The sequence below is a fragment of the Lagopus muta genome, chromosome 1 (genome assembly GCF_023343835.1).
Source record: "Lagopus muta isolate bLagMut1 chromosome 1, bLagMut1 primary, whole genome shotgun sequence".
NCBI classification, from domain to species: domain Eukaryota; kingdom Metazoa; phylum Chordata; class Aves; order Galliformes; family Phasianidae; genus Lagopus; species Lagopus muta.
Window position 1 is genome coordinate 119,977,758 of NC_064433.1, and position 21,166 is coordinate 119,998,923.

General features: G+C 52.7%; 2 protein-coding genes across 2 annotated transcripts in view; one reads left to right on the top strand and one right to left on the bottom strand.

Annotated features, from left to right (window-relative positions):
- Positions 1-21,166, bottom strand: part of LOC125688601 (uncharacterized) — a 209,733-nt gene that overhangs the window by 14,030 nt on the left and 174,537 nt on the right. The window lies entirely within an intron of this gene.
- LOC125697671 (maestro heat-like repeat-containing protein family member 2B) lies at positions 4,247-15,089 on the top strand. The gene is made up of 32 exons (XM_048955207.1): positions 4,247-4,322; positions 4,600-4,674; positions 4,961-5,082; positions 5,222-5,344; positions 5,484-5,649; positions 5,804-5,902; positions 6,017-6,168; positions 6,519-6,662; positions 7,181-7,273; positions 7,558-7,627; positions 7,743-7,856; positions 7,959-8,032; positions 8,365-8,484; positions 8,632-8,739; positions 8,929-9,088; positions 9,217-9,257; positions 9,434-9,575; positions 9,985-10,037; positions 10,367-10,474; positions 10,742-10,861; positions 11,033-11,155; positions 11,290-11,445; positions 11,667-11,789; positions 12,085-12,164; positions 12,572-12,707; positions 12,824-12,916; positions 13,303-13,398; positions 13,573-13,696; positions 13,899-14,008; positions 14,395-14,547; positions 14,781-14,935; positions 15,038-15,089. Exons 1-32 carry the CDS (start codon positions 4,247-4,249, stop codon positions 15,087-15,089), a joined length of 3,561 nt encoding a protein of 1,186 aa, XP_048811164.1.

Below are 21,166 nucleotides of genomic sequence, written 5' to 3' on the forward strand. Positions count from 1 at the left end.
TCTTGAAGTATTTACTTCCTCAGAAGCCTCCAGCCTGGCACCCAGTCAGATTCCCAAAATAAGCCAGTAAGGACTTAAGTAAACTGCTTGCAGGTGTTGCCCAGCTGCTTCATTGTGAAGAGCCCTTGAACTTTGCACAGGCCCTTCAAGCCAGAAAAGGATGGCCAGGACCTGCCCTGCTGCCTACTCATCCTGATGGGCTGCTCCTGCCCCCAGGCTGGGATGGGGCTGCCCAGCCCTCCTCCTCCAGCTGCCTGCTGCTGCCTTTTTTCCACTCACAGTTGGCACTCTGAGATCATCTTTAACACTGCTGTTTATGAGATACTTGGCCATCTCCCCCACCGCAGACAATGGAAGAGGAAAATGAAGCAATTGGCAGCAGCCAGCCAAATGGCTCCCTCCAGAAGTTGTCTGAAGCAGAGGAAGGGGGCCCACGGAGAGACCTGGGGAGTCCTGTCCCCATCCAGATCAAGGGGCCTGGCAAGAAGGCAGTTTCATCCCCTGACTGAGCAAAAGCCAGATAACCAGGTTAGAACCTGGTTATAGATAACCAGGTTATCTCCACCATGTGTAGATGATGGAGAGAGAGTTTAACACCAGGTTTCTGCTGTCTGTAATATGCATACATCTGGACACAGACCTATGCTCCACCAGCAATGTGCTGGTAGCCCTACTTACCCCCAGGCTTTGCTCCCACAAGCCAACCCTGTCCCCCACTACCACTAACAGCAGAGCAATTTAAATCCAGGCCACAGGCAGAGCTGTCAGCTGCTGCAGCTGGGCTGGAAATCTGCTCCTGCTGGTGTTCGCCATAGGGAATTAGGCCCAGGGAACAGCACTGGGAGGTCAGTCTCCAAATCCAGTGTTTAAAGGGAGCTTTTTTTACACTCATTTTCACACATGCCTATTTGTGTGCCTTCATGCCATTGCAGAGCTCACCTGGCTGCATTTCCACATGCAAATAATTGATATACGTGTTTTCTGTGCTTGTGTATGCACGTGCATACATACACACTGATGGGAGGAGAGGCGTTGCATTAAGCTGACTGCATCTATGTTTGAAGCAGATTTGATAATGACCCTAAATATGGACCCAAGTGTTTCTTCTGCTGCTAACTGACCTAATGGATTTCATATTTGTAACTAGGCAGTGGTTAGTATTGTGAGTTTCTTTCTGTTTGCTGCAATAGAAAAACAGGAAATACTGGGATACTGGATATAAGGAAAAGATCTTTAACAGTGAGGGTGGGAAGGCACTGGAACAGGTTGCCCAGAGATGTGGTCCCTGGAGACTTTCAAGGTGAGGCTGGATCAGGCCCTGGGCAACCTGATGTAGCTGTGGTGCCCCTGTTCATTGAAGGGGACTTGGACTAGATGGCCTTTAAAGGTCTCTTCCAACTCTAAGGATTCTGTGATTCTATAACAAATACCATATTTGCACATGGAAACTGCCATGAAATAGTCCCCCAGGCAATTGCCAGTAGTGGGTTACTAATAGACTGGAGCAGTTGCACTCTAATTTATGATGGCACATTCTGGGGCAGTAATCCATAGTGACTATACACACAACTTGTGTGCATACACAACAAAGTGCTATATATGCATATTAATTTATTTTAATAGCAACAGTATTCTGGATCCTCAATCAAAAAGCATAGTGTTTGTTGTCAGAAATGAAAGCATGTATTTGCAGAAGGGGAGAAAAAGACCCAGAACAATAACTGAGACAACAGATTAGTGCTTTAGGGGAACACATCTGTCATCTCCAGGTATGCATCTTGCTGCTGTACAGACCTCTTCCTATTCAAAAGTGCATCCCTGCAGTGTGCGTTCATGCTCCACTTTATCTATTTGTCCGTTTGTGCCCTCCTCCCCTCTTTCCTCTTGCTGTTCCTTTTCCCCCTCACTTCCTTCCCCCTGTGATGCCACCCAGCCGCTCCGCTACACTTAGCACATGAGAAATCTGGGAGCGGATGCCTCAGCTCTTCAATGAGATCAACAGGCACAGTGGGGAAAATGGCCACTGAAAAATAATAAAAAATGGGCATTTTACAGCCCTTGAACTGGGACTATTCTGGAGCACTAAATGGTCTTAATAAGTAAATAAAATGCAAGCTATTTATTAGAGAAGTCAGAATGGCACCTTTGTATCTGTTTCTGTCTCATGAGGAAAAAGATATAATTAGGTAGATTTTTTTTTAATTAAAAACCCACTTAATTTGGAATCACTCCAGCCTGCTGAATAAGTGTGTATCTAAGTGAACTTATAAATACATTTTCTGTACCAGATAGAAAAAAACCTTGGAGGGAGCCTCCCTGGTTCATTGTATGGGCGCACATTGGGACAGCTTTAAAAACATTTTAGTGCAGTTGATGGACCATGACCTCTTAGTATCAGTCAAATGCAGATTTATTTTCTAGGAGATATGCTATTTGAAGTTTGTTTGAGCCAAGTTAGAGAAGTCTGCCATAGAATTTTTTCAGGATCAGTCCAAGGTACTCTCCAGCTCATGCCAAGCGACACAGGAAAATAACCACTATTGTATGCTCTGTGGCTTCATTGTCTAGTCTTAAGATGGAGGAAAAAGGCAAGGCATGCCAACTGCTTGCCAGTGTGATGGAAAAACTGAGTTTATACAGCTCAAGAGCAACTAAATAAGTATGCTGTAGTCACAAACTATGATGAGATGGACAAGGAACTTGATGTCACTGACAGCTGCCCAAGTGTCAGCCTACAGGGGACTTAACAGGTCTTCTGCTACCTTTCCATGCAATCAGACCTCAGAAGGACACAATCATTCTAGGCACTTTCTATTATCCTCATTTCTCTCAGGAAAGCTGTCAGCAGCCAGTGTTGGTTGTTTTTGTTTTTTTTTTGTTGCTGTTTTTTTTTAATAGCACTCAAAGCACAGTAATTTGTTCATATTGTAGAGCATTTTATTAATGTTGCAGCAGTGGTAGCGATCCAGGTATTTGGAATGGTGCAATAAAAATACAAATTTGAAAGAGAGAAGGACATTGTGGAATCAGGAGATAAACTCTTGCCCAGTTACCAATGTACTAATTTTGGAGGGGAAAAATGTGCCTTCAGTTTAAGTCAAGGGACATTTCGGGGACAGAGAGGTGGAAATCACTTTCTAGTGAATTGTTTCATTTGCAAAGGGCACTATCACCTGGTCTTAAGTCCCCATTCCAGCTTGGTTTCCTGCTCCTGCATCTGCTTCATTACCCCTTTTCCTCATTGAAGAGATGGGTATTTTGTGCTCTGCTGAACTGGTAAAGGACAAGACACGACTCATCACGACTGAGCAGATTTTGCCTCTTCTTCTCATTGCTCAGCTTTGCTGTGAAGGAGTGTTATACCAAGAGCTGTTGACATTAAGTCTGAACACTTTTTGCTGACCATTGCACAGTGCATGGGTGACTGAAGCAAACTCGTAACCACGGATTTCAAGAGTAAGCTTTAGGGAAACCCCTCCTTTGATCAAGAAAGGTGACTGCACATTCTGCATCCAATTCAAGCATGTTGAAGGAGATTTACCAAGATAGCACTGAGGAGCCACATTTTCAAGTGTATAGCACCTATGGATCAAATGAGATTTTTCTCCTAGATCTCAGCTCCCAGGGGTGCATCTGAGCAAATAACACAAATGCTTTCAGTAGCGCAGGCAATCCCTCTTTCGTGATTTAACCTTCCATTTTAACAACACATATTTATTGTCCAAAAAACACCAAAGAGGGAAGACTGCCTGAACAGCCTTGACTCATGGCTGGAAAAATGTGCAAAAGGCTTAGAAACTAACAAACAAGGGGGAAAAAGGAACCTCCCACCTCTGCTTTGAACAAGGTGGCAGCATCATGAACAAGACACCATCCAGGAAGAAGGAGCTCTCCAGGAGCTGTGCATGGACATCCTGGGATCACTGGACGTCTCTGTGAGAGGGATGTGTTTCACTAAATGTCAGGGATTGGAAGGGAACTTGAAAGATCATCCAGTCCAATCCCCCTGCCTTAGCAGGAACACCTAGATTAGGTCACACACGAATGTGTCCTGGTGGGTTCTGAATGTCTCCAGAGAGGGAGACCCCACAACCTCTCTGGGCAGCCCGTTCTGCTGTTCTGTTACATTCACCATAAAGAAGATTTTTCTCTATTATTAATGTATTCATTTTTGATCAGATGCGGTGGAGTCTCCTTAACATCTCTGACACGTGCCCCCAGTAGACAGCAGAGCTCTCTGGAGAGGATGTCGGGGCAGCAGATGGGGGCCTCAGTGCCTCCCGGCATGGAGTCCCCAGTCACTAAGACAACGCCGGGCAACGGTGCCCAGCAGCTGCTCCCTGGCAGGGGCTCTCCATCACCTGCTGAGGTGATTCCCTGCATCAGCATGGAACAGGAACCCCAGAGCCGATTGCATCACACAAGCGCACTGTGTTTGAGGGCCTGCAGGGTTGCCCTGGGGACCTGTCTGGCCCCCAGCCCGGGGCGTGTCATTCATTCTCTGTGAGGTGACACTGCAGTGTGGTGTCACAGTGGCTGCGTCATCCACCCTTGTGGAGCGGTGGGAGCGGTGGCTCAGTCCGCTTGTGGGACCCGCAGGAAGTGGAACCAGAGAGAGCTTTGTGTCTATCTGGAGGCATCCTGCTATCATGGAGAGGCTGAGAGCCCTTCGAGGTGAGTCCCTCCACCTCTCTGGACACCACGACGCTGCCCGAGCACACGTGTGCCTCCAGTGTCTGTTTAGGACGTGCCAGCAGCGCTGTCCTTGCTCTGCCGAGTGCAGCTGCTCACCGTGGTTTCCCCAGCACCCCAGCAAGGGGAAAGCTCCCTCCCCTGTCCCCGCCAACCACACGCAGCCTTGCGCTGTGGAGCTGGAGGAGCGTTCCTCCCACAGCTGGCCGGGTGCTCGGCCCTGGCTCCAAGCAACACCTGCAGCAGCTGCTCTGCTCTTTCCTTCCAGGTCTCTTTGCTTGTGTGGGCTGCGTGCCCAGGCGTACGCGTCGCAGGGAGAGAAGCAGGGTGTCAAGCCCTGTCCCTACCTGCGCCGCGACCTTACTGCTTCAGCGCCTGCAAGATCAGGAGGTGAGTTGGGGACATCCAACCAGCAACCCTTGCCCTCCTGGCCCAGGGCCACGGTGCCGTGGGTGCCAGGCCCGGCAGCACATCCACAGAGCGATGGGTGGCAGCGGGCAAAACGAGCGTGACTGATCCTTGTCCCCAGGGCGACCGAGCGCAGGCGTACTGTGAGCTGGAGAGCGCCCTGTGCCAAGACAGCAGCCGCCCGCCGTGCGGAGTGGTGAACCGGCTGCTGGCAGAGGTGTCCCGGGACCTGACGGCAGCCCAGGTGAGGGCTCACTCCCAAAGGCAAAGGGAACCAACCGCCTGCCCACGCTGGTGTTCTGCTGGTGGATGGTGGGGGCTTAGCTCTTCCAAGGGCCTCAGGCAGTCTCCTGGGCCGCGTGTCACCAGTGTCTCTCTTCCAGGGCGTGACCAGCAATGTCAAGACAGCTGCCAGCAATGTCCTGGTGGCTCTGGCTCGGACGCACTTCACCTTGGTGATGGCTGAGCTCCAGAGCCACCTGAAGGCCGCGGGGGACATGTCCAAGGAGTTTGTGCTCAACACCCTGAGCAAACTCTTCAGCACCTATGGTAGAGTACCCTCAACCTCCTGACATCTATAACAACCGGGAAAGGGGTCTCTGCCCTCTGAGTGTGATCTGCACTGAGCTGGGGGCTGCAGGGCTGCTGTCCACCTACCTTGCTGCCGGGGCTCTGACTGTGGCCCTCTCCTTCCTCTTTGCAGCTCCACAGTGCATCCCCTTTGTGTGGCTGATGCTGGCAGGCCTGCGCAGTGTGGTGGGCCAGGTGAAGAGTGGCCAGATCCTGCGCATCGCTTGTGCTGGTGAGTGCCGGCCCCAGAGCAGCCCTGCTGCAGACTCTCACAGACTCCGTTTTCTCACTCTCTTAAAAAAAATAATAATAATAATTTATTTTTTTAATTATTTTGTTTTTTCAGTTTTGAAACAGTGGCTGGATGGAGTCAAGACTTACTTGTCCTCAGGAATGCAATGCCCCTGGCCTGCCATGGAGAAAGAGCAGATCTGTGAAAACCTTCACGAGCTGCTCTTCTCTGTGGTGTGGAACTGGCAAGACTGCCAGGAGGAACAGGTGAGCACTGCTGCATTCCCAGCCCAGGATGGCAGCAGGGGCACCCATGTCGGCAGCTCTGTCTGTGCCCAGTGGGCTGAGAGCTGAGGGGTGATGAGAGGGAGTGGGCTGGCTCTGCAAAGGGCCCTGAAGTGGCTCTGTGCCAGGGAGCAGCTGCATGTCACAGCACTGTGGCAGGAAGAGCTGGGGATGAGGGTATGGGGAAAAGCTGCCTGCCCTCCAGAGCGAGCCCATCTCCTGCTGGGCGTGGGGGTGTGGGGAAGGGGAAGGGAAAGGGGAAGGGGAAAGCCCTCTGTGTAGGAAGGGCAGACCTTCAGTCTTTGATACCGGGCCTCTGCCATCCTCTCCAGGACAAACAGGCCGTCCTTGGGGCTGTGGCTGCCATGTTGGAGGTTCTCCTGCAAGAGGAGCGGCACCAAGAGCAGGTCTGGGAGCAGCTCCTCTGGCTCGTTCACCCGTGTCAGGAGATCCAAGACATTTGCAGGGTGGCCAAGGTGAGTTGTTGTGCAGGGCTCAGGGTAGACGTGGGGCCCGTGCAAATGCCACGAGGGGCCAGGGAGGAGGTGGGGAGCCCTTGGAGAAAGAAGGAATGGGTGTTCAAGGGAGCTCTGAGGCTTCCTGAGCTCTTCAGTCAGAGAAGGAACAACCCAGACAGGAGCCAGGAGGGAACCAAGAATCACTGGGGCTCATCTCTTGGGGATGGGAAGTTTCACCACCACTGTGGGGCTCTGAGTGCCTGAGGAGCTCTATGCTAACAACTGGGGGGACCACATCCAGTTGCATCTGATGGGGGAGAAGTGGGCTGCTGGGTGGGAAATGCCTGCAAATGATGCCCAAACACGGCTCGATTGAGAGCAGAGAGACTCCCTTGGTGCCGCTGGGAGGTGGGGGATAAACAAGAACGCCTGTGCAGGAGCTTCTCCCTGCAGAGAAACAATTGGGAAACAGTTTCTCCACTCCCAAGTGGCTAGATGTGGCTTCATCCCTTTCTTCCTCTCCTGCTCTCTTGCAGAGCCTCACTATCTTCCTGGAGGCCTTAGGGGGCATTGAGTCTGTAATCCCAGGGGACAAGTTTCTGGACGTCACCAGTGCCGTGTTTTACCAGGTAAGGGGAGCCTATCCTTGCGCCCACAGCAGTTTCCCTCTTGGCTAAGTCTCAGGAGGACTGCAAAGCTCTGACCCCTGAATAAGGCGGCTCAGCCTTAGCTCCTGCATGCTCAAGGCAGGTCCAGAGCCATGCATGTACTCTCGGGGATGCTGTGGGGAGGGCTGGGTTTTGTCTGCCTGCCCTCTTCCCGAGAGTGCCCAGGGAGACGAGAGCGGGCAGCACAGTGTCTTTTCCGTCCTCAGTGCTGATGTGATTGTATCAAATGGACCTTGTTCCCACAGCTCTATGACGACAGCAAGCAGCACAGCGAGGCTGGTCGTGCACAGCTGACCCACTGCATCATGCTGCAGGGTAAGGAGAGGAGCTTTGGCCATGCTTGGCGCTGCCCTGGCCAAAACCTCTCTCACAAACTTCAGGAATGGGCGTGAGGTTCTTGCTAACATAGCGTGGGATTTCCTCCCTGCAGCCCGGATCTGCCCAGAGGAAACCATCCTGTTTCTGCAGTCGCAGCTGGGCGATGACTGGGAGCCTGGATGCGTGGCAGCCCTGGGTCTGCTGGGTGCTCTGGCTCGCTCTGATGGTCAGTACCACGGGTTGATCAGTACCACGCCTTGGGACTGCCAGGGCTCCCTTCTGCCATCTGTGTTGTGGCTCCGCTCATGCTTCTGTGCATCTCTTGCAGAGCCCGTGATGACGGAGATGCTGCCCCAGGTCGTCGAGGCTGTGCAGCGTCTGTGCAGCGACCCCAGCATCCGGGTGAGCTGGTTGGGGAAAAGAAAGCGCTGTCGGGGTGGTGATGCTGCTGCCAGCACGGGCAGGGCTGGGGTGACTAGAGAGGTGCTGGGGCATTGGTCACACGGTCATGATGGCTCCTGTGGGGAGAGCAGGCAGAGTGGAGCAGGCAGGTCCCTGTGCTGTGCATGGAAAGCGCACAGCCTGGTGTTAAGGCCAGGCCCTCATCTCAGTAGCTAAAGCCTCTCCAGTGCTCTTGCTGTCTCTGCTCATGCCCAAAGGGCTGCCCCGATGAGCAGGTGGCTTCCCTTTGCCTTCTGACCAGGAAAATCACACCCATAATTGACCCCTTGCAGGTGAGGACGGCTATTCTGTATTTCATCAAGGATCTGCTCAGTTCGAACACCCGGAGCTGCTCAGCCTGGGATGTGGTGGGGCACATCTTCAGGGAGTTCAGCCGCGCCACAGGAAGAAGGGTAAGGGCAGTGGGCAGCATCTTCCTTTGGAAGACCCGTGCTGCTCAGAGGCTGCTATACAGAAGCACCGCTGAGGCCACACCTGAGCCTCCTGAGAGGCTCCTGAGAACTGAGCATAACCAGTGTTTCAACACCACTGTTGTGCAGGCAGCCGGAGACCTTTCTGCCCGGGAAGCCCAGGAAGAAGGAGCTCTCCAGGAGCTGTGCATGGACATCCTGGGATCACTGGACGTCTCTGTGAGAGGGATGTCCAAAGTAAGTCACGCTCTGCCCTGCTGCTGCTCCCTGCCTTTCCCTCACGTGTTCCTCGTCCCATTCCAGGACCCCAGGTCTCTCCTCCAATGTGCTCTGAAGCACACAGGACTCAGGGAAATTCACAGAGTCCTCTTCATCTCTGAGCAGAGGCAGGAATGCTGACCTGCTCAACTGCCTCGTTCCCTACAGCTCCTGTGGCCGCGGCTGCTGTTGTTTGTGGTGCCAGCGCAGTACACAGGCATGCTGATCCCAGTCTCCCGCTGTGTCTGTGCCCTGGCTGAGAGAGAGGAGCTGACAGGACGGCCGATAGAACATCTGGATCCCCATTTTGTCAGCTCCATGTTTCAAGGTAGGAGCAAAAACTCCCTCAGTGAGCTCTGCTGACCTGTGGTAGCACCCAGAAGGGACAGCGGAGGTGTGCGTGGCTGGGCACACAGTGTCTTGGAGTCTTACTCAGCACTTTTTTTCTCTTTGCAGGCCCACTGCTGACGCCCCAGACACTGCTGGCACGACTGCTGGTGAGTAGATGCTCCAGAGGCCGGTGCCACAAGCACCCAGGAGGAAGCAGCATGGCCATGGGCAAAGCTGTTGGCTGCTCCTTGCCTGCCAGAGCAGAGCCGAGCTGCTTCCATCCTGGGGGAAAGCCGTTGCTCTTGCTGCAGAAGTGACCCTGCTTTGTGTTGCTCTCACTCAGGTGGTGGCAGGCAGCCCTGTTGCAGGCAGCAAACTCCAAGCTGCTGCCTTACTGCTGATGAAAAACCTCCACAGCAGGTTCCACAGGGCTGTGGGGGCCATGTGGGCTACTGAGATCCCCCTGCTGCTGCAGTGTCTTGAAGGTAAAGCACTGGAGGGGAAGAAGAGGCAGAGGCAGGGAAGGGAAGGGGGGGAGTGAAAATGCAGCTCTGTAGCATGGCAGAGGGGAAGCACTGCCTGCAGGCCAGTTCTTGCTCTGCTGCTGTTCCCATTCCTGGGAGTCAGCACTGAGGCCCAGGGACCTATCCCACCAGAGATCTGCCCGTTCCAGGACGTGGATGGGCCCTTCATGTCCCCTCAGACAGCAGCCTTGGAGCACTTAGTTCCGTGTTCCTGTGGAGGCAGTGTTTGTGGGGAGGGACAGGTCATTGTGGAGGGGGTGCAGGTCCCAGCTTGGTAGTGTCAAGTGCCCAGGCCAAGCCAGGTTTGCAGCAGCTCTTCTTCTGTGCCTTGATCCTAAGTAAGGGTCTTTGTCTTCCTATTGCTGTGCAGGGAAAGATGAGAGCTTCCCGGACACTGCCGAGTTTGAGCGCCGTCTGCTAAAGGTACAGCATTGCCGGGAGGTGCGGTGCAGAGAAGTGCTTGCCTGCCCCAAGTAGCCCCGCTCCCACGTGAGCCACTGTGGGGCAGGAACAGCCTCTCAAGCGCTGCTGCGGAGCGGCCGCACGCCTTTGTGGCGCTGCCTCTTCTGCTCTGTCCCAAGCCCAGAGGGGTCTTAGGAGAAGAGGGTGGGTGGCTTTAATGGAGGGAACACTGGGGGAGCTGGGAGAGGGACTGTTCTTCCAGGCACCTCTCCCCAGAGGGCTGCAGCAACTTGGGAGCGAGGGAAGAGGCAAAGGGCAAGGGAACATTGTCTTCTCCTGTTCTCCAACAGTTCCTGAAGGCGTCGCTGGACACAATAGAGGAGAAGGCATGGATCGAGGCCCTGAGCTGTGAGCTGAGCCAGCGGCTGAGCAGCTCTGCCAGCAGCTCTGCAGAAAAGGTGAGTTCCCCCCGGCTCTACCCAGCGGTGCAGCTGCAGGTGTCCAGCTGGGGCTGGGGCTGCGGCTGGTGCTCTGCCCACGCGGGTGCAGATGCTGCTTCCCCAGTCTATGCCCCCCAGAGGGCCTTTCCCTGCAATCTGCCTGGGGATGGCTAAAGCTCGGCCCCGCAGCTGCTCTCAGCAACCGCCAGGGAGCTTGGCTCCTTCCCACCTGGCCCTCCACCAGCAGGTTAAGCTGCTGCCACATCTCAGCTTCTTCCCCTGCAGTCATTCCTGTACAAGGCTCTGGGCACAGTGCTGGGATCCTGTCAGGGAGTCCTCCACGTGCAGGAGAAGCTGCTACAGCACCTGGAGGAGGCAAATGCAGAGGAGCCACGTGAGGCCCAGGTGAGCTGTCCTCTCCTCCAGCTCCTGTGAGCATCCCTGCTCTGGCCCTGGGGCAGAGGCCTTCTCCTGGCCCTGCTCCGGGCCTTTCAACCTCTGCACTGCTGCCATTTTGCTCAGGAGCAGACCTGCAGATTCAGGCCTGTGCCAACGGCCCCTTGTTCTTTTGTGCAGGGAATCATCTCTCTTCTCAGCCATGCTGCTGAGAACAACTTCCACACAGTCCTGGCCACGCTCACCATGTTTGCGTCCAGGCTGTGCAAAGGCCGCAATGCCAGGATTTCCAGGCGCAAGAAGGTAAAGCGTTACGGGTTTCCATCTTGGCATTCTTCTGCCTTATTTTCCCTGCAGCTCCTGCCTTGGGAGCCCAGGAGCATCGCGGGGCACTGGGGGCCGTTAGCGAGTGTCTCAAGGCATTTCTTCCCACACAGATGGAGCTGGACAGCACGAGAGCTCATGCCACACGCAGCGCTCTCATGCTCGCCCACGGCAGCGTGGCACTGCGTGCCTCCAAGGAACAGCTGCTCGCCCACCTGGAGGGAGACATCGTGGGCAACGTCCTGATGCTCTACAGCTGCAGCTGCCGGGTGAGAGCTCAAAGCGTGCCAGGGTGTCAGAGCGCCCCTCTGCAGCCTCTCCACATGGGGGGATGCTGAGATGGGCCTTTCCTTTCCAAAGGTCCCTCGGGGAACTGTTTGTGCCCAGATAAAGATCCAAGCCCTTCCCTTAGCGTTGTCCCCACGTGTGTCCCTTGCAGCCCTTGTCCCTTCCCGCAGTTCAAAGAATGTTCTTCTCTCTTGCTCCTCAGGACTTGCAGAACAACCTCGCGCTGGTGCAGAGCATCACCGACTGCAGCTCTGCCTACCAAGCTGTGGGTGATTCTGCAAGCTTTAACCCCTCCTTGAAGAGCAAGCTGCTGGAGATCCTGATGGTGAGTGCCTGGAGACGGGGCTGTCTGCAGAGGAGTTCTGGGCTGCGCCACAAGGCTCGCTTCCCTGGAGGCATGCAGGTGTCCAGCAGTTACACGTCTCCAGCTGGTGGGGACCTTGGGTGCTGGCAGGCAGTGGCTGGGCAGCGGGCTGGGTGCACCAGCTGCTGCATCCTGCAGTGCTTCCACAGGAAAGTGATGGGGCTGGTGTGTGGCAGTTGTGCCTGTCTGGGGGCCGGGTGGAACAGCTCTTGTGTGCCCCTTGCCCACTTTGACACTGTCTCTCTGGGACTTGCAGGACCTGATGAAGAAGTATTACTCGGGCATGCCTGTCTCCCCAGTGCCTCTCAAGGTGGTTCTGGCCCTGGAGCAGTTGAGGTAAGGGCTGAGGTAGCAAGTCAGGATGGTGATCCCCATTTTGGGTAGCTCCTGAGGGCCTGGAGGGGCCAGGGGGGGAGGAACCACATCTACAGCAGGAGAGACGGCTGGTCTGTTGTGCCCAGCAAAGCTGAGGTTCTGGGCAGGGAGAAAGGCCCTGGTGCTCCTGTGCCCTGGCAGGGAAGAGAGGGAGAGCTGGGGTCTCCTTCCCTCCAGAGCAGGAGGTGGTTCACTGCTGCCGGGGAGGAGGTGGGCGCTGCTGGAACTGAAGGCAGTGCTCAGCAGCATGAGCTGGGTGGGGGTATTGGCTTTGTAGCTGTCAATTAGGAGAAACTCAGATGTTGTCTGAACCAGTCTGGAGAGGTAAATACCCTTTCTGATTTCTCTTCCTGTTTTCCTCCTCTCAGCAAGCTGAAGCCCTCTTCTGAAAGCAAGGACCTGCGTGAGATGTTGGTCCTGTGCTGCAAGAACATCGTGACACACCCTTCAGCAGAGATGATGCTGAAGATCAGGAAGTCACAGCAAGCAGCACAGTACCTGCAGGTAACCTGCCGTAACTTTCCCGGCCACCTCTCGGTCAGAACCCTACCTCAGCACACACAACCTCTGCTCTGGCAGCAGCCGTGATGCTACACGTCACTCCCCTCTTCTGCTTTCAGCTTCAGCAAACATCACTGAGAGCTCTGGGCCGGCTCATGGTGGTCCTGCTGGAGACAGAGCCCAGCGGTGGCTTCTTCCAGAACATAGTCCATGTGAGTATTCGTGGGGCAAGGGAGAAAGCATGGTGCCTGTCAATAGCGGGGGCAGAGATCTGGGGACTGAGAGGAGGATCAGAGGGGGAGAAATCTCCTGCTGACGTGCCAGCTCACTGCGAGCTGAAATGGGCAGAGAAATGGGCCCTGCAGGGGGAAAGCAGGAGCCAGCCCCTGGAGGCCACAGCCGAGGAAAAGCTCCTGGGTTAGGAGGCAGGCGTGTCTGCAGAGAGCGGGGCGGCAGTGCCGGTGGTCAGTGAGGCAGGAGGCCACATGGAGCAACAGGGCAGGCCTTAAGGGAAAGTGCTGGGAAAGGGGGGACAGGGAGAGGGGTGGCAGGAAGGGAAAGCAAAGACATCCTCAGTGAGACAGATGCTCTACTCCAGGTCCTGCAGAAATCCATGGTATCGAGCAACGTGTGGGAGCGCAAGAGGGCCCTGCAGACCTGCTCCCAGCTGCTGGCTGTTTGTGAAGAGCTTCAAGTGAGTAAAGAGCCCCACCGCGTGCTCCCTGCTCCCTCCCCAGTGCCCCAGAGCTTGAAGGCGAGCTCTGCCCAGCTGTGCATGCTGTGTCATGGCGTGGGGAAGGCACAGATGGGAGAAGCTGGAGAGAGCTGGGGCCGTCTACAGCTTTGTTCCTGCCTCTCACCCCTGCAGAGAAGAGATGCCTGTGAGCACTTTGGCTCCTTGGTGGGATTGCTGGCGCCTCTGACTTGTGACCCCATGCCCGCATCCCGCCAGCTGGCTGTCACCTGTCTGAGCTCCCTTCTGCGAATCCAAGGTGAGTGGAGCAGGCACGCTCCAGCCCTCTGCCCTCCTCTGTAGCACTACCAGAGCCCCACGGGCTGGGCCCTGTTTACAGGAGGGAGAGGCACCGTGCACAGCTCTCTTCTTGTCCCCACCCTGTCCTCTGTCTTTCCCCCGTGGAATGCAGTTTCATTTCCAGAAGCATGACTTCCCTTTTCTCCCTGTGCTCTTTCCAGCCAAAGCGACCAACACAGACATCGAGACGGGTGACATCAGGAGCCTGTGCGAGGGGCTGCATGCCTGCAGCATCGCCTCTCAGCTTCAGACCACATCCAAAATGGCCATGGTATGTGGACCCAAGAAGGGGTGGTGTGATCTCTGTGTGTAGGCTTCTGCACGACCCTGTGCTGCTCCCAGCCTCTGACACTGTTTCCAAAATGAGCTGTTACCCTGAGTGCTCTTTTCCCAGTGCAAGTAGCAGGAGGCTCTGAGCTACGTCTGGCCTTCAGGCACCCAGTGCAAGGAGCTGACTCCATGATGTGCGTTTGTGTGTGTGTGTGTGCACTTGCATGCATGTGACTGTGGCTGCTGGGAGGTAGGCTTTGCATGTAAGCAAACACCATGGGTGCAGAAGTTGAGAGAAGGCTCAACCGCCTTCCGTATAAACAGCAGGGTACAGACAGCTGCAGCAGAGCAGTGATGAGATCTCTCCCGCTTCTCATTTCTCTGCAGATCGTGTGCAGGAACTTCCCCTTAGAACGCACCGTTGACTTCATGACTGCCATCAAGGAGACGATCCGGAAAGCCAACGGAGTGCGTGTGCGTGCTGCTGGGAAGTGGATGACCACCTTCCTGCAGATGCACGGGAAGGACATCAGTTGGAACGTAAGAGACTTTCCTTCACGTGTCTTGGACTTTTGCTGGCTGTTGCACTATGACTTGTGCCGTTTGCCCCTTGTGTTCAGGGCATGGAGACCAGGGTAGCTGGCATGAAATTCAGGCTTAGGACTTGGCAGCATGTCAAGGGAGCAGGCACTGCTCATGCGCTGAATGTCCGTGGTTGGGCCCTGCAGAGTGCAGGATGCAGCAAGTCATTCTTTCTCCCCTTCTTCTCTCAGGTGCCTCCGATCCTCTACATCCTGCGCAGCATCACATCGTTTGCGCAGCAGAGCACGTTCCTGCCCTTCCTGTGCCAGGCGGTGGTCATCCTCACCCGCTGTCACACTGAGGCCGTGATGAGCAACTTCTCCCGGCCGCTTGGGCCAACGGACAGGTACTGGCACTCCCGCCTTTGCTGTTGCTGCAGAGGGATGTAGGGAGGAGGCAGCTTTTCTTTTTTGTGAATAGTCTCAAGTTGCGACTCTACTTTTTCTAGTGAGACATGGAGGAGAATAAGAGAATTTTGTCTTCAGCGATGGAGCCAATAGCAAAAAGAAGAAAGGATAAGAAAGGAAGGGAGGAGAGGAAAGGAGCAGGGAAGGAAAAAGGGAATGAAAAGGGAAATTTGAAAGGAGAAAAGGAGAAAAGAAGAGAAGAGAACGAGAAAAGAGAAGATGAGCTTAAAAATTGTATTATTTATTATAAATAAATAAATATATATATATATAAAAATAGTACCTTTTTTTTTTTTAAACCAAGTCTTTATTTCAATAGCTGCTGTCTCTTCTCCATACCAGTTACAGAATCACAGTCACCAAATGTCAGGGATTGGAAGAAACCTCAAAAGCTCATGTAATCTAATCCCCCTGCTGGGAACACCTAGATTAGGTCACACACGAATGTGTCCAGGCAGGTTCTGAATGTCTCCAGAGAGGGAGACCCCACAACCTCTCTGGGCAGCCCGTTCCACTGTTCTGTTACCACCACCATGAAGTTTTTCTTCTAGCATTCATGTGGAACCTCTCATGTTCCAGCTTGTACCCATTGCCCTTATCCTGTCACTGGATGTCACTGAGAAAAGCCTGGCTCCATCCTCCTGACAGACATCACAGAATCACAGAATCACAGAATTGTAGGGGTTGGAAGGGACCTCCAGAGATCATCGAGTCCAACCCCCCTGCCAAAGCAGGTTCCCTACAGCAGGTCGCACAGGTAGGCATCCAGGCAGGTCTTGAACGTCTCCAGAGAAGGAGACTCCACCACCTCCCTGGGCAGCCTGTTCCAGTGCTCCGTCACCCTCACTGTAAAGAAGTTCTTGCGCATGTTTGTGCGGAACTTCCTATGCTCCAGTTTCTGGCCGTTTCCCCTTGTCCTGTCTCCACTCACCACTGAAAAGAGTCTGGCCTTGCCATTCTGCCCCCCACACCTTAGATATTTATAGACCTGGATCAGGTCCCCTCTCAGTCTCCTTTTCTCAAGGCTGAACAGACCCAGTTCACTCAGCCTTTCCTCATAGGGGAGATGCTCCAGGCCCTTCACCATCTTCGTGGCCCTCTGCTGGACTCTTTCCAAGAGATCCCTGTCTTTTTTGTACTGGGGAGCCCAGAACTGGACGCAGTACTCCAGATGAGGTCTTACCAGGGCAGAGTAGAGGGGGAGGATCACCTCCTTTGACCTGCTGGCCACGCTCTTTTTAATGCACCCCAGTAAGCCATTGGCCTTTTTGGCCACAAGGGCACACTGCTGGCTCATGGCCAACCTGTCGTCCACCAGGACACCCAGGTCACTTTCCGCAGAGCTCCCCTCCAGCAGGTCATCCCCCAACCTGTACTGGTGCATGGAATTATTCCTCCCCAGATGCAAGACTCTACACTTGCTTTTGTTAAACCTCATCCGGTTTCTTTCTGCCCAGCTCTCCAGCCTATCCAGGTCTTGCTGAATGGCAGCACAGCCTTCAGGCGTGTCAGCCAATCCTCCCAACTTTGTATCATCGGCAAACTTGCTGAGGGTGGCCACTATCCCCTCATCAAGGTCATTGATGAAGATGTTGAACAAGACCGGACCTAGCACAGACCCCTGAGGAACACCGCTAGTTACAGGCCTCCAACCGGACTCTGCACCACCAACAACGACCCTCTGTGCTCTGCCAGTCAGCCAGTTCTCAACCCAACATCCTTTACATATTTATAAGCGTTCATTAGGTCACCTCTCAGTCTCCTCCAAGCCAAAGCTTCCTCAGACTTTCCTCGTAAGGGAGATGCTCTGGTCCCTTCATCATCTTTGTGGCTCTGTGCTGGACTCTCTCAAGCAGTTCCCTGTCCTTCTTGAACAGAGGGGCCCAGAACTGGACACAATACTCCAGATGCGGTCTCACCAGGGCAGAGTAGAGAAGCAGGATAACCTCTTTTGACCTCCTAACCATGCCCCTTCTAGTATGTCCCAGGGTGCCATTGGCCTTCTTGGCCACAAGGGCAGAGTGCTGGCTCATGGTCACCCTGCTGTCCCCCAGGACCCACAGGTCCCTTTCCCCTACGCTGCTCTCCAACAGGTCAGTCCCTAACCTATACTGGTATGTGGGGTCGTTCTTGCCCAGATACAAGTCCCTACGCTTGCCCTTGTTGTATTTCATTCAAGTTCTCCCCACCCAACTCTCCGCCTGTCCAGGTGTCGCTGGGTGGCAGCACAGCCTTCAGGCATGTCAGCCACTCCTCCCAGTTCTGTGGCATCAGCAAGCCTGCTCACAGTGCGCTTTACTGCCTCATCCAAGACACTGATGAGTATGTTGAATAGTACGGGTCCCAGTACTGACCCTTGAGGGACTCCACAAGATACAGGCCTCCAACTTGACTCACTCTGTTCCACTGACCACAACTCTCTGGCTTGTTTCCTTCAGCTGGTTCAAGTCCACGTCACTACTCAGTTGTCAAGACCACGCTTCCTCAGTTTAGCATTTAGTATTTATCATGAGTATTGTAGTGCCTTATTAGCTCACTCTGCGTGTATATCTGTGATAAATACAGGAGCACTTTGGTCTTACATGGTCTTTCGTGGACTCCTTATTTTACCGTAGAGTTTCTGAGTTCTGTTAGGCCTGGGCTTTGGCCTTGCAAGTAGCAACAAGCCTGGCTGAAGCTGCCCTGCTGGCGCCCAGCCACCTCCATCCTGGCTTCAGGATGCGTCTCTTAGCTCCACGTTCCATCTTGCCAGGCTCTCACTGAATGCACACTTTGCTTTGTTTTATTTTCTGCCCCTGCCGACAGGCACGGCTTAGGCAAAACACTTGAGTATTTTGTCTTGAAGTATTTACTTCCTCAGAAGCCTCCAGCCTGGCACCCAGTCAGATTCCCAAAATAAGCCAGTAAGGACTTAAGTAAACTGCTTGCAGGTGTTGCCCAGCTGCTTCATTGTGAAGAGCCCTTGAACTTTGCACAGGCCCTTCAAGCCAGAAAAGGATGGCCAGGACCTGCCCTGCTGCCTACTCATCCTGATGGGCTGCTCCTGCCCCCAGGCTGGGATGGGGCTGCCCAGCCCTCCTCCTCCAGCTGCCTGCTGCTGCCTTTTTTCCACTCACAGTTGGCACTCTGAGATCATCTTTAACACTGCTGTTTATGAGATACTTGGCCATCTCCCCCACCGCAGACAATGGAAGAGGAAAATGAAGCAATTGGCAGCAGCCAGCCAAATGGCTCCCTCCAGAAGTTGTCTGAAGCAGAGGAAGGGGGCCCACGGAGAGACCTGGGGAGTCCTGTCCCCATCCAGATCAAGGGGCCTGGCAAGAAGGCAGTTTCATCCCCTGACTGAGCAAAAGCCAGATAACCAGGTTAGAACCTGGTTATAGATAACCAGGTTATCTCCACCATGTGTAGATGATGGAGAGAGAGTTTAACACCAGGTTTCTGCTGTCTGTAATATGCATACATCTGGACACAGACCTATGCTCCACCAGCAATGTGCTGGTAGCCCTACTTACCCCCAGGCTTTGCTCCCACAAGCCAACCCTGTCCCCCACTACCACTAACAGCAGAGCAATTTAAATCCAGGCCACAGGCAGAGCTGTCAGCTGCTGCAGCTGGGCTGGAAATCTGCTCCTGCTGGTGTTCGCCATAGGGAATTAGGCCCAGGGAACAGCACTGGGAGGTCAGTCTCCAAATCCAGTGTTTAAAGGGAGCTTTTTTTACACTCATTTTCACACATGCCTATTTGTGTGCCTTCATGCCATTGCAGAGCTCACCTGGCTGCATTTCCACATGCAAATAATTGATATACGTGTTTTCTGTGCTTGTGTATGCACGTGCATACATACACACTGATGGGAGGAGAGGCGTTGCATTAAGCTGACTGCATCTATGTTTGAAGCAGATTTGATAATGACCCTAAATATGGACACAAGTGTTTCTTCTGCTGCTAACTGACCTAATGGATTTCATATTTGTAACTAGGCAGTGGTTAGTATTGTGAGTTTCTTTCTGTTTGCTGCAATAGAAAAACAGGAAATACTGGGATACTGGATATAAGGAAAAGATCTTTAACAGTGAGGGTGGGAAGGCACTGGAACAGGTTGCCCAGAGATGTGGTCCCTGGAGACTTTCAAGGTGAGGCTGGATCAGGCCCTGGGCAACCTGATGTAGCTGTGGTGCCCCTGTTCATTGAAGGGGACTTGGACTAGATGGCCTTTAAAGGTCTCTTCCAACTCTAAGGATTCTGTGATTCTATAACAAATACCATATTTGCACATGGAAACTGCCATGAAATAGTCCCCCAGGCAATTGCCAGTAGTGGGTTACTAATAGACTGGAGCAGTTGCACTCTAATTTATGATGGCACATTCTGGGGCAGTAATCCATAGTGACTATACACACAACTTGTGTGCATACACAACAAAGTGCTATATATGCATATTAATTTATTTTAATAGCAACAGTATTCTGGATCCTCAATCAAAAAGCATAGTGTTTGTTGTCAGAAATGAAAGCATGTATTTGCAGAAGGGGAGAAAAAGACCCAGAACAATAACTGAGACAACAGATTAGTGCTTTAGGGGAACACATCTGTCATCTCCAGGTATGCATCTTGCTGCTGTACAGACCTCTTCCTATTCAAAAGTGCATCCCTGCAGTGTGCGTTCATGCTCCACTTTATCTATTTGTCCGTTTGTGCCCTCCTCCCCTCTTTCCTCTTGCTGTTCCTTTTCCCCCTCACTTCCTTCCCCCTGTGATGCCACCCAGCCGCTCCGCTACACTTAGCACATGAGAAATCTGGGAGCGGATGCCTCAGCTCTTCAATGAGATCAACAGGCACAGTGGGGAAAATGGCCACTGAAAAATAATAAAAAATGGGCATTTTACAGCCCTTGAACTGGGACTATTCTGGAGCACTAAATGGTCTTAATAAGTAAATAAAATGCAAGCTATTTATTAGAGAAGTCAGAATGGCACCTTTGTATCTGTTTCTGTCTCATGAGGAAAAAGATATAATTAGGTAGATTTTTTTTTAATTAAAAACCCACTTAATTTGGAATCACTCCAGCCTGCTGAATAAGTGTGTATCTAAGTGAACTTATAAATACATTTTCTGTACCAGATAGAAAAAAACCTTGGAGGGAGCCTCCCTGGTTCATTGTATGGGCGCACATTGGGACAGCTTTAAAAACATTTTAGTGCAGTTGATGGACCATGACCTCTTAGTATCAGTCAAATGCAGATTTATTTTCTAGGAGATATGCTATTTGAAGTTTGTTTGAGCCAAGTTAGAGAAGTCTGCCATAGAATTTTTTCAGGATCAGTCCAAGGTACTCTCCAGCTCATGCCAAGCGACACAGGAAAATAACCACTATTGTATGCTCTGTGGCTTCATTGTCTAGTCTTAAGATGGAGGAAAAAGGCAAGGCATGCCAACTGCTTGCCAGTGTGATGGAAAAACTGAGTTTATACAGCTCAAGAGCAACTAAATAAGTATGCTGTAGTCACAAACTATGATGAGATGGACAAGGAACTTGATGTCACTGACAGCTGCCCAAGTGTCAGCCTACAGGGGACTTAACAGGTCTTCTGCTACCTTTCCATGCAATCAGACCTCAGAAGGACACAATCATTCTAGGCACTTTCTATTATCCTCATTTCTCTCAGGAAAGCTGTCAGCAGCCAGTGTTGGTTGTTTTTGTTTTTTTTTTGTTGCTGTTTTTTTTTAATAGCACTCAAAGCACAGTAATTTGTTCATATTGTAGAGCATTTTATTAATGTTGCAGCAGTGGTAGCGATCCAGGTATTTGGAATGGTGCAATAAAAATACAAATTTGAAAGAGAGAAGGACATTGTGGAATCAGGAGATAAACTCTTGCCCAGTTACCAATGTACTAATTTTGGAGGGGAAAAATGTGCCTTCAGTTTAAGTCAAGGGACATTTCGGGGACAGAGAGGTGGAAATCACTTTCTAGTGAATTGTTTCATTTGCAAAGGGCACTATCACCTGGTCTTAAGTCCCCATTCCAGCTTGGTTTCCTGCTCCTGCATCTGCTTCATTACCCCTTTTCCTCATTGAAGAGATGGGTATTTTGTGCTCTGCTGAACTGGTAAAGGACAAGACACGACTCATCACGACTGAGCAGATTTTGCCTCTTCTTCTCATT